Source organism: Salvia splendens, chromosome 13 (assembly GCF_004379255.2).
Source record: "Salvia splendens isolate huo1 chromosome 13, SspV2, whole genome shotgun sequence".
In the NCBI taxonomy this organism is placed as follows: Eukaryota; Viridiplantae; Streptophyta; class Magnoliopsida; order Lamiales; family Lamiaceae; genus Salvia; species Salvia splendens.
Window position 1 is genome coordinate 31,181,831 of NC_056044.1, and position 17,820 is coordinate 31,199,650.

The 17,820-nt window shown below is 38.1% G+C and overlaps 2 protein-coding genes and 1 long non-coding RNA gene across 3 annotated transcripts; 1 reads left to right on the forward strand and 2 right to left on the reverse strand.

The window, feature by feature from the left end:
* Positions 1-4,781: 4,781 nt before the first annotated feature.
* Positions 4,782-7,973, reverse strand: LOC121760987. Its single transcript, XM_042156570.1, has 7 exons — positions 7,683-7,973; positions 7,518-7,608; positions 6,266-7,135; positions 6,062-6,124; positions 5,763-5,980; positions 5,403-5,515; positions 4,782-5,018 (listed from the first exon to the last, which is right to left on the reverse strand). Exons 1-7 carry the CDS (start codon positions 7,740-7,742, stop codon positions 4,898-4,900), a joined length of 1,536 nt encoding a protein of 511 aa, XP_042012504.1. The 5' UTR covers positions 7,743-7,973; the 3' UTR covers positions 4,782-4,897.
* A 1,247-nt stretch (positions 7,974-9,220) lies between these two features.
* LOC121760280 lies at positions 9,221-11,679 on the forward strand. The gene is made up of 3 exons (XR_006041862.1): positions 9,221-10,409; positions 10,504-10,572; positions 11,038-11,679. It is a non-coding gene; the product is annotated as an uncharacterized LOC121760280 (long non-coding RNA).
* A 3,483-nt stretch (positions 11,680-15,162) lies between these two features.
* LOC121759943 lies at positions 15,163-16,036 on the reverse strand. The gene has a single exon (XM_042155525.1). The coding sequence runs from the start codon at positions 15,912-15,914 to the stop codon at positions 15,243-15,245; it is 672 nt and encodes a 223-aa protein (XP_042011459.1). The 5' UTR covers positions 15,915-16,036; the 3' UTR covers positions 15,163-15,242.
* Between the last annotated feature and the right edge of the window lie 1,784 nt (positions 16,037-17,820).

Here is a 17,820-nt window from a genome sequence, read left to right on the forward strand (position 1 = left end):
TTTTATATTGCACTTTTACTTTATTGGGTTATGTTTCAAGCATCTACATGTGTTTATGTTGGACCAAGAATATACAAAAGCTTTCTCAAAACAAAATTAAAAAGTGTATAAAAGCACTTTCTTGAAGTGGGAGTGATGCCCATAATTTTTTTGTTTTATTTTCAATGTAAGCCCATGACGTTTGGTGATGAAGCATCTCCAAAAATATACTCATCAGTTGTAATAAAATTGCGTAAAAATAAATAGGAACTGTCACACCACTAAGGCACTAACTGATTTATACAATTTCAAGACAACTCCACTTATAGATATTAAACTCACAAAACAATAGCCCTATTCCTTTATTTTAGACTTGGTTAGTTTGTTCTGCTAAAGGCACTAATTTTAAGTGTACTAATTATAATTCCGATGAGAATATTGGTAAATAAGAAGTGGAGTACTAATAATAAGTGTTATAATTGTGTTGGGTTTAGTATAATTATTGTTAAATTTTGCAACACAACAAAACCATAAAATAGAAGAAAAAAAATGACCCTAAGATTTTACGTGGAAAATGCAAAACGGGGAAAGACTGAGAGAAAACATGGCTTACGAAGCAACTAAAATAATGAGAGTTTACAAAATGGATTACTAAAACAACATTAATCACATAACCCTAATCCTGGCCCCTAATAGGATTAAATAGATAACCTAATGGGCCCAAAGGCCCAAAATAAAATTCCCGATGGTCTGGTCCATCAACAAAGGGAAAAAGATCACAAAATGACATTTATGTACGAGGAGTGTTATATTGCTAATTCAATACTTAATTGTTAATTATAATTAAATAATGGTCATTAGATATTCAAATCAAGTGCTTAGATCATCAGTCCCGGAATGTCAATACGATCAACAAAAAACGTCAATAAGGGTATTAAGGTCAATTTATAACAAATTAGTTATAACTAACTTTTGAAAAATATCTCATAACTTTAAAACGCATATAACTTTCTCTATTTAAATTATTTTTTCGCACAACATATATCAAATTAACGATAATTTCATAAGGATTCTAACGAGATCTCACTTGCATATGTTCCGATGTCAAAATTTGAATTTTTTTTTGAAAATTTTTCATAAATTTCGTTAACAGTTTTATATCAATACACAACACAGAATATGTCAATACAATGCTTATACAATGTCAATATGAAATTATATTGACATTGTCATGTCTTTGTATTAATGTATTTCATACATTGTATTGACATTATGTTTCTAAACCCTAAATTTGATAGTTGCTATTATCTTTTCAATATTAAAAAATGAAAAATGAAATTACACATGTCAAATTATAGACCACAAGATTTCTAAAATCCTAGGGTCTTAAATTAGTTGTAGTTAACAATTAAATGATGAGTTAGCAATTGATCACTCTCATATCTATACATAATAAAAAGCGAGTTTTGGCCTTCTTTTAGAATATTTATAAGTTTTGTCCTTATTCCAGAATATTTATAAATTATGAGATCAATTTAAATATTTATGAAATAACTAATCACCATATTATATTTATGTATATTTATTTTGCAGCTACTTTGGCAATTATTCTGATGATTATTAGTCACACTCAATTTAGGAGTTACTTTGTTAACTCACAATATTCAAATTAGTGATTGGACAAAATATAATTGTTCCTTATTATTTTGTAACCGCCACATTAATGATTCATTTTAATACTTTATCTATAAATATGTATCATTTGCAAAATTTTATTTCACTTCTTCATCGTCTCCCCTCACTCCATCACAAATTTGCGGCAAAAGTAAAAATTTGTTCACATCATGGAATTCACATTCCTTAATGATCTATAGCCTAACAATACTTCGTCAGTGATTCGAGTGTTGTGCATGCATGTTTATGTTCATTAAACGTGGACAAACCAATGTAATCTTCTTGGAATGTGTGTTCCACGATCGGATGGTATGTATGTCGATGCTTAGCTTATTACTAATTTTTAGTTATTTATCTAAAACTAAAATCATTCATTGTTTATTTTTCCATGCAAGGGACAAGGATTCAAGGCACGGTTCTAAGGAATTTACATAATATTTTCATCTTTTTGTCTATAAATATGTATCATTTGCTAACTTATAATTCATTCCTCATTGTCATGTCCCATTGCATCAAGGATTCTTTGCAAAAGGAAGAATTTTTCTCGATATGGTTATTACTCTTTACCTATAGTAGTACATTTATTTGAGATTAATTTGTTTCAACGATATTAGTTCATATTTCAATTTTTTCTTTACGTTAGTTTGTTTTATTTTTATTAGTTTTGTTTTAATTTTTCTGTCCAGTGGTGTTGTAAAAAAAAGGATGTTTCAGTGGTGGTTCGCGGTGGCAATCTTTGCTGGAGAAGGCGGCAAGCCAGCGATGTGGTGTGGTGTTGTAAAAAGTTTTGGGCTGCAATTGTTTAAACGGTTGGGCTTGGGAATAAAAAATATTATGGGCTGAGTCCAATTTCAGTGTACTGGACCTTGAATTAAATTACTTAATAGGTTAATCATGGGTTGTGTTGTGTCTCCAACTTTAATATATCGATGCAAAATGTTTGATTCATAACATATGGTAAAATCCAACAACGGAACAATGAGTCAACTTGCCCATTCTTAGGTACTCATCAATTTTTAGTGTAATTTATATGGATTTATGCACTAGAATTTGAACACTTCAATACATTCCTTCTTTGTCCATTTTGGAACATCTGGAACAAAAAAAAAAGTTAGCACTGACTCATGCGCAAGGATGATACACATAAATCAAGAATAACATTCTTCTTGTACATCAACAATATTTGAAGCTTTGATAATTGTCTTCTGATAATCTTCAAACTGTTTCCTATCTATTAAAAGAATTTATAATATTAAATTGTAATATAGTTTAAAATCTTTACATTAGAACATCAATACAACCATCATATCTATGTAGTTATTCTATTAAGCAAACTGATTTATGCTTTTGTTGATGATGCTTTTCTTTTGCATCTTACTTTCTTTTGATTCCTTTTGAAGTTTTCTTATGGATTGTAGATCAATTACTTCTTAAATCTTGATTTTGTAGTTTGCCATAAGCGAAAAGCATGTTATTAGGGTCGTAAGATGTAAAAAACATGTTATTAGGGTTGTAGTTGGCCTTAAGCGAAAAGCATGTTATTGTCTATGTAAGTTGTAAAAACTCAATAAAACTAGCTTGATGTTTCACTCAGTAAAAAACTAGCATGTTATTGTCAATGTAAGTTGTAAAAACTTCAATAAAACTAGCTTGATGTTTCACTTCTCGTTGTTTTCTCTACTCTCTGGACTTTGTGATCTTGTAGATTGTAACCAATTTATGATGATTTAGGAAAATGTATGATACTTTTTAAGTTTTAACCACTTAGCTCTATCTTTGGCCTCTAGTTAATTTCCTAATTAGAATGGGGTAGGTACGGTATACCTTACCGAAACCACCATACCGTATACCTTACCGTAAATTTGGTATGCGAAAAAATCATACCTTTACCTTACCAAAATTTTCGGTATACCTTATTTTCGGTATGCCGTATCAAAGTTCGGTATACCTTACATTCAACATCAATGAAAATTGAATATTTGAGTTTTTAGAATACTATATATATTTTATAATTTAAATAATATATTAAATACTATACTTTATTCATATTATATTTATATTTCACAGTAGATTTTATAATTTAAAAAATATATAAAATATATTTTATATATAAGGGCAAATTGCCTAAAAAGTCACAAACTTTGGGTAAAGTTTGGTTTTTCCCACAAACTATAAAAGTTGCGCCTAAAGCCACAAACTTTATCGGATTATGCAAATTTCCCTAACTACCCGACCTGACGACATATTTCCGTTAAAAACTTATCCCATGTGGCATGCCGTAGGCGAGACTTGGCAACATTTCTGACTAGGCACAAAATGACGTCGTTTTATGCTTTTTTTAATGAATCTTCTTTACACATCGTCGATTTCATCCCTCAACTGTTTGTCGACGATTTCACTCTTGTCTATTATGTTTTCCGTCGATTGAATTTGGGTTGCACTTTCGAAATCAGCAAAAAAGAGGTTATATTACTTGAGTTTAGAAATTTTGCCAAGTCACGCATCTGGCATGCCACGTAGGATAAGTTTTTAACGGAAATATGTCGTCAGGTCGGGTAGTTTGGGAAATTTGCACGATCACATAAAGTTCGTGACTTTAGGCGCAACTTTTATAGTTTGTGGGAAAAACAAACTTTCCCCAAAGTTTGTGACTTTTTAAGCAATTTACCGAATATATAATTATATTTATATTTTACGGTATATACCTTAAATTACGGTATATACCGAATTTCGGTATGCTGCAGTATATAAAAATTCATACCTTTACCTTACTGAAATATTTCGGTAAGGTATCATACTTTACCGAAAATCACGGTATACCAAAAATTCGGTATTTTTGATATTTTTTCGATACGATAAGGCCGATATTTCGGTATTTCAGTATTTTTCCCCAACCCTAAATTAGATTATGAAATGGACAAGGTAGTAGATTATATTATGGCAATGAATTATTCAAAAAAATAATTGAAGATAGTAAATAGGAGTACTCCATTTGTACATAGCAAAACCTAATCAAGTTATGCTATCCAAATAATCCCAAAGCCATTGATTTTGTCTCGTGTTGGTTTGAATTCGTTTTACTAAAATAAACTCAGAAATCAATTTTATAATCTACATACACTATGACAAGAAAAGAAAATAGTACTAATTTGAAATGAAAGATTAGTGTATATTGGTAGTAGTAAAGAAATTCAAGACTACATAATCCAAGTCTAGTGAAGAATATGAATGGCAGTTAGGAGGCTCAGGATAACTGGTACCAAGGTAAGTTTTCCTTTGACAACAACAAGTTGCAAGTCGAATATATCGAAGCAGCAGCAGCCCTTATAGCTAAACCCTTCTCGAAATCTTCTGCTCCTCCTGATCTGCATTTTCAAGAATTCAGCAATGTAATAAGAAAGATATCAATGGCAATAACACAAATTAATATTCTTCGTCATGTGAAGCTGCTACAATCGAACTGTTTTAATCATTCGACCAACTCATAAAGTTCACTAGGATCAATGTAGGGATTCTCAAGGAGTAAGTGAGAACATCCTTCTTTGATTATGTTGCTATAGAATGTCTATATACATGTTACGGATGAACTAACATGGACCAGAAAACGAGAATACAACGGAAGCAGATAAAGAATAACAACAAAGGCTGTGCCATACTTAAAGATGACTCCAATTAGTAGAAACTGTTGATAGTAAGTGAGTGGTAAGTTATCAAGTATAATGCTGATTATAAGATTGTCGAAATTTTACCTGTTGTCGTATCTGGGAGGAGATCCCTGCTCTGAAGGGTGATGCAAACCATTTGTGTTGAGACCAACTTCACAATGTGACTGCATTTCCTTCACTTGGTTCAGCCAATTCTCCTGATAATATTCGATGAGAGTGATGATTCAGGTATTTGGAGGTAGCCAACTAGTCTATCAATCAAATGAACAACCAGCGAGACAAGCGACAAATATGTTGAATAATGGGAATAAAAAGAGATAAACGCTCAAACAAGATATGTGAGCAAGTTGGAAATGACTGAAAGAAGTTGTAATATGTAAACAAAGATCCAATACATGTATACAAGAGATGATTCCTCGAGTAAATATGTTAAAAAAACCTCACCAGATGGCCTTCTTCTTCGGAAAGTGCTTTATCCATTTGACCAAAAAGAGTGCTCCATCTAGCAGAGTGAGCATCAGTAGTTGCTTGGTCAAAATGGCATGTAGTAGAACTTATCATTTGTACATTATTTTCTTGGTTAGACGAAAACTCTCTGGATATCAGGAGGGGTAATTCTGTGTTAATAACTGCACGAACTCTCTTTTTACTGCGTCTTAGTGCTGCATATAAAGACCAATCTCTATCAGAAAATGTACACCACCAATACGAGACTTTATATTATTAAAAAGACAAAACCCTGCCTGCAAGCCGCCCTTTTATATCTTGATGTAGAAGTTCCAACCATAGTGAAGCTATATTAGCAGCTGAAATCGAACCAAAATCCACATCAGCTATCGAGCATAAATAAGATAGCATTTACTATTCAAAAAGAAAGTGTTAAGATGTTTAACTACTATGTATCGTATCAAACCATAGAATCAAAATAAGAATTCGAGTAAAACAACCTTTTAGAGAAAGTGAAGTAACGCTGCTAATGTTCGCCGATTCATCACTTGACAAGCAGCTGGCATTCTCTGTGCCAACTACCACAGATGAAGGTATTTGTAGTGGCAGTCTTTCATCCTCATTTTCCTTTACACAACGTGAAGTCATTCTAGGACCATCGCCTCTTGTGATCTCCGTATTTGGATATACTGATTTTGAGAAGAAAGCATACTCCTTCATCTCCCTTCTCCCTAGTATAGATTCCCTTCTTTCAGAGAGCTCATGTGCACCAGTCTTGATTTGATTACGTTTACTTTCGTCCTTCTTTGATCTCACTAAGGCCTCTATAATTGAGTGAACCTGTTTGCTGTTTCTCACATGGTTTATAATACCTGGATTAAGCCCATTAAGCAAGCCACTAGGAGCAGCAGCTCTTGCAAATCTATCAACCTGTTCCTTCTTTGCAAGCTCCATTTTCTTCTTCATTACATCGTTGCTAGATTTTTTCCTCCCACGCACCTTTGGCACTGCGAGAGGTGGAGCTCCATACGAGCTAGACAAGTAATTATTTTGTTTCAAGCCCTTCCACACTCTCATTGGATCCTTCGTCTCTAACGGGCCAACCGAACTGACACAATCAGAGTCATCTCGAGACCTCAAATGCTCATGCATTTTACAAGGCTCATTGTTAGAACTTGAAACATGAGCAGCATTTAGGTCCAAGTCGAACCCTCTAGCCTTAATTAGGCCATCGTTGTGATGCAATTCTTCCTTCTCAGATGCCGGGAGGTTATTCAACTCATCACCAACCACACAACTGGCAGAACCAGCATGAACATTCAGATCAAGGACTCTTGAATCCGGATTCATCGAATCACTTCTTTCTCTTCCTATATGAATTCAATCATTATCATATTTTAGTTTTCATCTAATTTGAGATAATTGCAAATGACAGAACAGAATGAAAACTAAAATATGACAATGATTGAATAGGAATAGGAACAAGATGTTTACCTAAATCAAAACAAACAAACAAACAAACAAAAAATGGGGAAACAGGAAACAATTAAATAGGAATATGATAATGCACTCTAAAATTAATAGATTTCTCTCAATCCATAACACACTCTGCAGAAATGAATCTTTCAATTCAACAATTAATTCATTTTAAATGTCACAATTCGCATAGCAAATGTAAAAACTGAATCTTTAAACAACATACACAACATCAAAGTCCAAATAAAACAGTAAAACCATTTCAAGAAAATTTACCTTCGGCGCGAAAAACTGATTCAAGATCGCGCATTTTCACTCTCTTTTGAGAAGATTCGGAGGTTTCTTCAATTTCCATACAACCCCTCTTCTGTTCCAACCAAATCAAAAACTAATATCAGTTTCACAAATAAAGAAACCGAAATTAGTTCAAAAAAATCCAACCTTTGATTCAGATCTGTGAGCTATTGGAGACTGATTCTTCACCGAACCCTCACCATCCATGATAGAAAACGACCTTTCGAATTAATTTCAAGAATTTAAAGCCGCTCTTTGCTGAGTAAAACCTCAAATTCAAACCGAAAACTTTCTATTTTAATCGGTCGGACAAGGAAACAATGGCAGATTTTGAAAATGGTCAACGGGGTTATGACTGTGACTCTCTCAATGTGAGAGATGTGTATCGGATTTTGAATTGCAGAGGGAGCGCGCTGAGAATTAAAGAAGGCGCTTTGGTTTTATTTGTTTTTTTTTTGCTTTTTTTTTGGTGTATTCAGATTTTAAATTCAAATGGAAGTTCGGACAAAAGGTGGCTTTGCCGCGAATTTGCAGTTTGGTCCTTCCATCCTTACATTTCTTCACATGTCTAATTAAGTAGGGTTGTCAAATTGTGCGCGTTAGAGTTATTATCGTATCAATTTAATAATGATCTAGTTAATAAGATTTGATCCGGATCTGATTTGTTAGGAAAATTATTAATTCGAAGACAAATCCGATTTGCTATTCAAACCCAAGCCGACCCGCACATGATATGGAGGCATTATCGACACGACAAAGACATGAATATGATTTACACGATAAAATCAGATATTACATAATTTAACATGCTATACACGATAAAAACCTGATTTACATAATTAAAATGTGATTTAAACAATTAAATCTTATTTATATGATGAAAAAATACTCCAGTATTACACGATAAAACCTGATTAATATGATAAAAATATGCTTTACATAATTTGTACCTGATTGAAACCTAATATTATACAATGAAACCTGATTTATATGATAAAAATCTGATTTACGTAATTCAAACCTAATTACTTAGATGCTATAGATTAACACCTATTATAAAATTTTTGAAAAAGTATAAACAATTAAAATATTATGAGTAAGGAGTATAATGGATTACCTAATCCCAACCCAACTTTATCAAAATTAACCAATTTTTAATGGGTCATTCCGATAAAGATACGAACCCAATAAGGCTTGACTTAAACTCATTAATTTTGTGTGTACTGTTCTTATCAGATTTTTGTATAATTGAAAATTTACCAACCCTGTAACTGAGTGCAATTCTAATATTGCTCCTCCATCTTATACATCAATGATAGTAGTATTTTTATTTTTTATGAACGAGTTTAATCTCCAACTCCTTTTACACGCCACCTCAAATCATTTTGAGATGAGTACGAATTGTAGAAAAAATTAGTCGGAAAGTGGATATGAAATAAATTAAACAAAAGGAGTAGAATGAACCAAGAGACGATTTTGAACAAGAAAGATATTGAATTTTACCTGTAATATCCCGATTTTTCTATATATATATTTTAGTTGAGCTCATAACGATATTGAATTTTACAAGCCAAATTTTTTTTCATTAAATCCTTTTGTATTTAGACTTGCCTATAAAAGAAGGATAAAATCCAAATCAAATTATAATATTTTGGCCCTATTTTCAGTTTATAAAAAGCAGCCCAACGAGATTTTTTCATTCACCACGATCCCACTTCTTTTCCGCCACAAACGTGATTCTGTTCCACTATCTGCACTTTTAAATCCCACAACGAATCCCAACAATCTTGCTATCACATAACCTACTCCATTCACTTTTCTTGATTTCATCAATGGCGGCCGATTCATCATCTTCCGATGCCAAAGTCCACATAATTTACACCGAACAACAGGGATGGACGACGGCACTGCTCGGCTACCCGGCGAATCTCGAACAACAGCAGCGGCGCAGAAGTTAACGAAGTAGAGAACAACAGCGGTGGCTCGGCGTGAGATCGAGGGGGAGGAACAGCGGCGAAGTCCGGGCGCTCGGCGGGGGCGCTGGGTAGGCTTGAGGCACAGTAAACGGGGGCAGCAACAGCCTGGCAGACAAGGCTACCAATGTGGATGCGAGGAAGGAGGGAGCTTCCGATTTGAAATTTCCTGAATTTGAGTTTTAGAGAGGTTGATCGATTAGAGAGAGAGATGGAAGAGATGAGGTGACAGCAATGAGAATTTGGGTTTGAATTTGGGGATTGCTCCTGATTTTGAAAAGGAGGAGACGAGAGATGTAGAAATTTAGGAGTGAAGAAGTGAGAACTGACGGAGAAGATAACCGGCTGATTTTCCAGCAAGAGGGAGAAGACGGAGGGAGAGCTGGCCAGAAAGAGATAGAGAGAATTACCGACGAGGTGGTGAAGCGAGCTTGTCGTCATGAACGTGGCAGCTGTAACAGAAATTGAGACGGGAAAGATGGAGCGTGACGGTGGTCGGTGGGGCTAGACAGCTACGAGCACCGATGGAAGAGCAACAAAGTGAGGAAGGGGAAGAGAGAGAGTTTGCTGTCAAAGTTGAGAGAAATAGAGGGAGAAAAAGAGTTTCAGATGTTGCAAACTAGCGCGAGAGAAAAGAGGGAAATTGGAGTTCATTTAGGGGATTTTAATTTCTGGGAACAATACAGAGAGAGGGGGATTGATTAGAATGGAGGAAAGGAAGTGGTTTCCTTTGTTTGTTTGGGTCAACTTTTACTAGAAATTGGGTCTAGTGAAATAGTTGGGCTAAAGGATTTCAAATCTGTACGTGTATTAATTTAATTGGGCAAGCTGGATATGTGATGTGGGCTAAATTTATGAGTAACACGCGAGAATTTCCAAATTTCTCAAGAAAGATCGAAGGGTAAGATTTAACATCACGTAGGATGCATGCTTTGTTTGAATTCAATTTTTTTCTCCTAGAGTCTAATTTGTAGCATATTATGTTCTTTTAAAAGGGGATCATTTTTTTGACATGCTATTTGAGAACGGAATGGAAAGACAAGTAGAGGAGTTAAACGATTGAGGTGCGCTTTCTTTTTAAATAAGGACTATGTCCTAAGTATATTTATTTTTACGAAATATGCTTGTCATGCCATATTTTTGTGTTGCTATTGGACCTATCTGAAGTGGCTTTTGCCGTGTATGGTTAATCGAATTCGGGTCTGACTAGGGAGTGAGTCCCTACTCATGCTAGTGTACACCCCGTAGATCGTGCGCTATCTCTTTGAGTTGGCCGGTCTAGTGGCTTGGAATGTGGCCACATTCCTTGCCATGTATGTTTAGATATGATAAGGTGATGTTGATGATGTTGAGGATGATGATGATGATGATATTGGTGAGATGTTTTAGTGACTCGGGCTCTTTCAAAGTTAAAACCCCGAGGTTACTCGTTAATGGAAAGATAAATATTTTTATTGAAAATGTTTTCGGCATGAGTCCACTGAGTGCATCAAGTACTCAGCCCTGCATTTCTTTTTAAAAATGTGCAGGTTGAGTTGTGACGAGCGCGGTGGGTGTTGAGCAGAGCTGGTGAAGATTTGTGTTTGGTTTAAATGTTCCGAATATATTGTGTCTTCATACATAATATTATTCTTCTCTCGAATGCTTACGCTAAATGTTGTTTCTTTTGAGTTTATGTATTGTTGAGATATAATCCCTTTGAGTTCTCAATTGTTGAGATGATACTCTGATTTTTATTCAAGCTATTCCCGTTTGTTTCGAGCTATGGTCGAGTTCTGTTGTTTCCCCCTTTCTTCGAGATCAACCGTGTTTTCTATCCTTAGAAAATGCGGGCGTGACATTACCATCGGTAGACCTATAATATATTCATTCGTGTGAATTACCTTGTCAATAACATTTGGAGCTGGACTAGGACCAAAGAAATCGCCCGGCTTCAACTCGATTATTGATTTTGTTTGGATTTTGGTCTTGCTCTGGAAATTCATTTGAAACTTCATTCTATGTATGATTTTCAACATTAGAACACTCGCCTAATAACTCAATATTTTTTGCTCATCTAGTTGACCATAAGCTAGAAGAACTAAATGTTGTTTCTTTTGAGTTTATGTATTGTTGAGATATAATCCCTTTGAGTTCTCAATTGTTGAGATGATACTCTGATTTTTATTCAAGCTATTCCCGTTTGTTTCGAGCTATGGTCGAGTTCTGTTGTTTCCCCCTTTCTTCGAGATCAACCGTGTTTTCTATCCTTAGAAAATGCGGGCGTGACATTACCATCGGTAGACCTATAATATATTCATTCGTGTGAATTACCTTGTCAATAACATTTGGAGCTGGACTAGGACCAAAGAAATCGCCCGGCTTCAACTCGATTATTGATTTTGTTTGGATTTTGGTCTTGCTCTGGAAATTCATTTGAAACTTCATTCTATGTATGATTTTCAACATTAGAACACTCGCCTAATAACTCAATATTTTTTGCTCATCTAGTTGACCATAAGCTAGAAGAATGCTTAGAGTTTTTGGAGCCTAGAATTAGCATACTGCTACTCCATTTATAGAAAAGTTAGCAGTCAAAGATGTGATTCATTGGAGAAGAGGTGAGATACAAAGGGAATTGTTGGATGGGGAGTAGTTTAGAGAGAAACTTGCAAGTAGAGTTATCATTGGGCCATGCCAAGCAGCACGGCCCCAAGTCTATACAGGGCTAGCCCAGGTCTAGCCTATCAATAAATTGAAGCGGGTTTATATTAAGCTTGTTGATTAGAATAGACTCTAATTGGACCATTTTTCAATCTCAAGTCTAGCCCGGGCCCAAGCCCCTCTCACTTCGTGACAACGAAATTGTAACATTTTCCATCCCTCGAAAATAGGAACTATTTCCCTTTTAGTTTGTTTCCGAAGAGTATGAACTTTTTAATTTTGGAAATCCAACTAAACTACTTCTACTACTATCATTTATCTACATTTCTCTTACTTTACCAATTACGTATTAAAACTCGTATCAAATCAAATATTCATATTTTTCAGAGACGGAGAGAGTATTTTATACCAATCAAAGTGACCAATTTAAAAAATGAAAAAAAAAAATCATCATCTCTTGCTTATTTTCTTTCAGTTAATACACAAAATAACACAATTAAAATTTCATACTATCATCCAAAAAAATAAGTTATCTTTGGTTGAGCTGAGTATAGACCAAATATAATATTTAGAAATAACATTAGCACAAAATACTAGTCCTATTGATTTTGATTTGGATTTTGACTATGACAGTGTATAATCCTAATTGTATAAGAGCATCTCCAATGGCGGCGAGCGGGCCGGCTAGCCGATTTCCGGCGCTCGCCGGTCCGCTTGCCGAACCATTGGAACCGGCGAGCGCCATTTTGGCGAAAAAATCGGCTAGCGCTGGCCGATTCGCGAACGCTCGCCAATGCGCTCGCCGCCATTGCAGGCTCAGTACCGACGAGCGTTCGGCGACCGAATTTATTTTTTTTTTAAAATTTTCGAAACACTATATATACACGATTTGCACGTCATTTTCATTCACACCACTTGTTTTAACGAGTACTCTCTCTATATTAATTTATGTACAAGATCAATAACGCGAAATGGAGAACAACAACGAAGGTACTCCGGTGACGAGCGGATCTCAAACTCCCCCGGTACCCGTGGGAGGTGGATGGGGTCCGATGCCCGGGTACTACAACATGTACCCGTGGCAGCAGATGATGCCCGGGATGGCACCCGGGGGGAGTATGCCGGGGGGTTTACCGGTTATGCCGGGGTGGACACCCGGGATGCAGATGATGTCGGGGTGGGGTCCCGGGATGCAGATGATGTCGGGAGGGGTACCGGCGACGCAGGGGACGCCGCGGGGGAGAACGTCTATCGCCCCAGTTTTGATTTTTCGACTGATTCTTCGCACACATCGACCCCAACGGAGGCGCAGTTCACGCAATACGAGACTTTCTCCTTAGAGGAGTTGGGGTTTTATCTTCTCGGTGTTCCGGAAACTCCCGTTCAAACCGGGGGAGTAGGGCGGGGTCGGGGCCCCGCAAAGAAGAAGGGCAAGGGGAAGGACAAGAGGGTCGGCCAGTCGTCGCAGCCGGTTGAGGATGACCCCTTGGTGCGGAGGAAGTGGACGGATTCGGAGAACGTCACGCTTTCCAAGGTGTGGGTGAATGTCTGTGATGATCCTCTGACTTCGAACAATCAGAGGATCGTCAACATGTGGGCCAAAATTGCTGCAGCCTACATGAGATTTTGCCCGAAGGGGAGGCCGCGCACCGGGGAGGAGTGCCGGAAGGGGTGGGACCGAATTAGGGCTGGGGTCTCCCGATTTTCGGGCTTGTACACCAACGCCCTCCGCATGCAGAGTAGTGGCCAAACGGAGGATGACTACAGAAGGATAGCGGAGAAAGCCTTCCCCAATCCCGAGTTGTATAAGGAGTTCACCTACTGGAACTGCTACGAGGTGCTGAACGACTCCGAGAAGTTCCGGGCAGGTGTTGACGCTGGCTGGCCAAAGAAGCAATGACTGAACTATACCGGTGATTACAGCGGCAGCAGCGGCGGTTCCCACGACCTCCCCGAGGATGCGGGGGAGCTCCCGTCCCAGGCATCGTTCGCTCGCCAAACTCGCCCGGTTGGTCAAAGGCGGGCGCAACGGGAGGCGAGGGGGGGCGACGGGGGGTCCCAGGAGGTACAGTCGGCATCCCCCCTTGGCCAGTCGACAGAGGATCTCAAATTCTTCGCGCGTCAACAAACGCGCGCTCAGATGGCCAAGACGTTAGCCGAATGGCGGACGGCGATGGACCCCGATGAGAAGAGTTTTCTTCACGCAATGCTCGTGAGCATGCGTGACGATTTGAAGACCGAGGGGGCACCGGGGGGTTCCGGCGGATACGGAGGCGGCGACGGTGACGGTGGCGAGGGGGGCGACAGAGATGAGGAGTGAGGCTGAGGTCGTGTTTTTTTTAAATAATGTAATTTTTTTTAAATTAATGTATTTTTTTAATGTAATTTTTTTTAAATTAATGTATTTTTTTATTGTATTTTTTTAATTTAAATTATATTATTGAATTTTCCCGTATCCGTGTCGTACATTTAATTCCGTATTTTGTGTGATTGTCAATTATTTGTTTTATATAATTATGGGTGATGTGACTGGGCTATTACTGGGCTATTTGCTTGTCCTGATGATGTGTCAGGAGGATTTTTAGTGCTGCTGATGTGACATGAGGAGTTTGTGGCTGAGCTATTGCTGGGCTATTGTTGGACGAAAGCAATTGGAGCCCTAAAATATTAACAGAAAATACATGACTTTGATTGTGGCAATAATTGAATGAGAAAATTTTGGGGGCGTCAAAATCGACAACTGTCAGCATTCAAACCTTTTCTTGAACGAAACATATTGTCAAAAATTGATCATAAAAACAGAATTGAATGTTAATGAACCAATAGCCGTATTCTATTACTTGCATCGTTATTGGTGCTCCATAACCCAAATAAATAAATAAATATGGAGTAGATCATAAACAAACACGTAACGTAATCGTATTTTAATAAATCTGTTAGATGAGACTTCAAATTTCATATCCCATACCAATTCACTGGGAAAATCAGCACAGCAATTACTCGTTTTTCAATTTGAATCAAGAATCTTGTTTATTCAATTCAATTAATCTATAATACACCTAATAAGTCTTAACAATCTGTGCAAATGAATTCACTGCAGCAGCCAAGAATCCTTGAACTGATCCAGCGCAGAATCCCTAAAATTATTCACCTTCATCAAGCAGAAGTGGGTACAGAACCCTAACCCTACACCCGCACACACCCGATCCGTCTTCAGCAAATAGCACGCCGGCCCACACTCTGCCCCCTTTCCCTGCACCACAATCCCCCAAGCCTTCGTCACCCCCAATTCCGATTCCGATTCCTCCCCCGATTCACTCTCTCTCTCTAACTCCTCCACGAAGATCAATCCATCCGGCGACTTCGATTCCCCGCTCCGCCACCCCTCTCTCGCCGCCGGCCATTCCTCCGCCACGGCCTTCTCCGTCTCAATCCTCACCCCGCCGTCCAATCCGGAATAAATTTGCACCAGCAGCGGCGCCTGCTTTAGGTTCTTAACAATGTCTGGCACCGAATCCTGCACCCACGAATCGATTTTCGCCAGAGGAGGATCGCCGCCTCTGGTGCCCGAATCGATCGATTCCTCGCTTCCGTGATGAGCTGGGGGAAGTGTTGGCCCGATCGATGCGGAGGTGAATTGCCGTGGGGGTTTGAATTTCTTCGTTCGGATTGTGGTGAAATTTTGATTTGGTTTGTTTGCGGGATGAAGAGAGGGGCGGCCGGTCGTTAATTTTCCGGCGGTGGGGATCCCGATCGACGCCATCTCGAGCAACGACGGCGATTGGGGAAGGGGAATTAGATGGTTTAGAGAGAGAAAAGTTGAGAGAGAGAAGATTCAGATTGCAGAAGATTCCGACGTTAGTGTCGTAGAAGAGAGGACTCAGTCGCTATATATTTATAATAATTTCTAATTGATTTTGGTTAGGAAACATCTGTAACGCCTTCCTAAATTCGAATTTTGCAACTTTTTATCATATAAATTATTTGTGAGTAAAGAAATCAATTTTAAATAGTTGGAATGCCTTGCAAAAATAAGCCACCTACATAGATTTTCATTTTTGTTTGGTTGAGTAAAATGAAAATAAGGGTATTTTTTTGTTATCTGTGGGTGGATGAACGTATTACTTTGTTATAGTTATAAGTTTGTAATTAATTACTCCACTAATTTTGTATATTAATAACATTGTATATAGTATAAAAAAATGAATTTTAGTGTACTTTGTTGGACGGCCTATTTACAATTAATTACTCCACTATTTTGGTAGTACAATAATATCATTGTATATAAAAAATGAATTCTAGTGTACTTTGTTGGACAGCCTATTTACAATTATGATCACATGTTATCTAAGAAAGAAGGAATTTAATTCATACATATCACATGGCAAATAAATATTGAGTTATTGTACTCGTACATGAGCATTATGAACACGTTCAAATCAATTCTAGAAAATAATTGGGCAAAAACAGTCTATTATAAATTCATATATGTATGAGTAAAATGTGTGTGTGTGTGTGTGTGTGTGAGAGAGAGAGTTACATGTCATAGAAAAGGAAAGGATTTGGCATGCGCAAGCATACAAATGCTAGTTATAAAAGCGTGGTGATATAGAAGAGGCGTGTGCCTAGACCACGATGCTCGTTCTACGCTTCAGCTTTTCACGTGTCTCACATGGCCACACGTTTTTAGGAAAAAGAAAAACAAAAAGAAAAGAAAAATGTAAAATTGCTTAGAGCATTAGCAGTGGCGCGGAGCTCCCGGCGGAATTCCCAAAAACACCTCATGCCACGTCATACGGACTTCCCACTGCACTGCCACGTCATACGGACTTCCCACTGCACAGTAGCGGAATTCCCCGCGGAATTCCCGACGGACTTCCCACAATAAAAAAAATTCACAAATTAAACAATTTCCGGAAGTAAGAAATTTACGGAATTAAATAGTCGACACGAATACGGAGAAAATGCAACAACTTTATTTAAAAAAAACATACTTCATTATAAAAAAATACATAATTACTAAAATAATTACATTATTAAAATAAAAATCGACTTCTCACTCCTCGGATTCCCCGTCGCCGTCCCCGCCGCCGCCATCCCCCCTGTCCCCGCCGCCGCCACCCCCCTCGCCGTCACCATCCGACATGTCTTCGAACCCCAAATCGCGCCGCATACTGTTGATGAGGGGTTTAAGCGACCATTTGTAACGGGGGTCGGTCGATTGGTGCCATTCAACCATTGCACGTAACAAGGTTTCATGTGCCGCGATGCAGGCGAATGAGGGGTTCTCGGGGTTCTCGGGATCATTTTGGGGGGTGCTGCCGATTGGGCCTCGGCGGATCCGCTGGTGCTTCCCCCTCGACATCCGCGCCGCGGACTTTTGCCTAACCGGACGACAGCGGCGGGCCGACTATGTGAGTGTGGGGAACTCTGACTCGGGAGGGGGGAGTTCCGCGAAACCAGCACTGCTACTGTACTCTCCGGAGGCGCTGATCTTCATCCGCTTCGGCCAGCCAGATTCAACACCCGCAGTGAACTTGGGCGAAGACTGCACCACAAGATACACCGACCAATACTTGAATTCCCCGAAGCCCTTGTCAGCTTCGGGGAACTGCTGATGAGCCAGCTGCTTCACATCCTCGGCAGACATGCCGCTGGTTGCCGAGCAG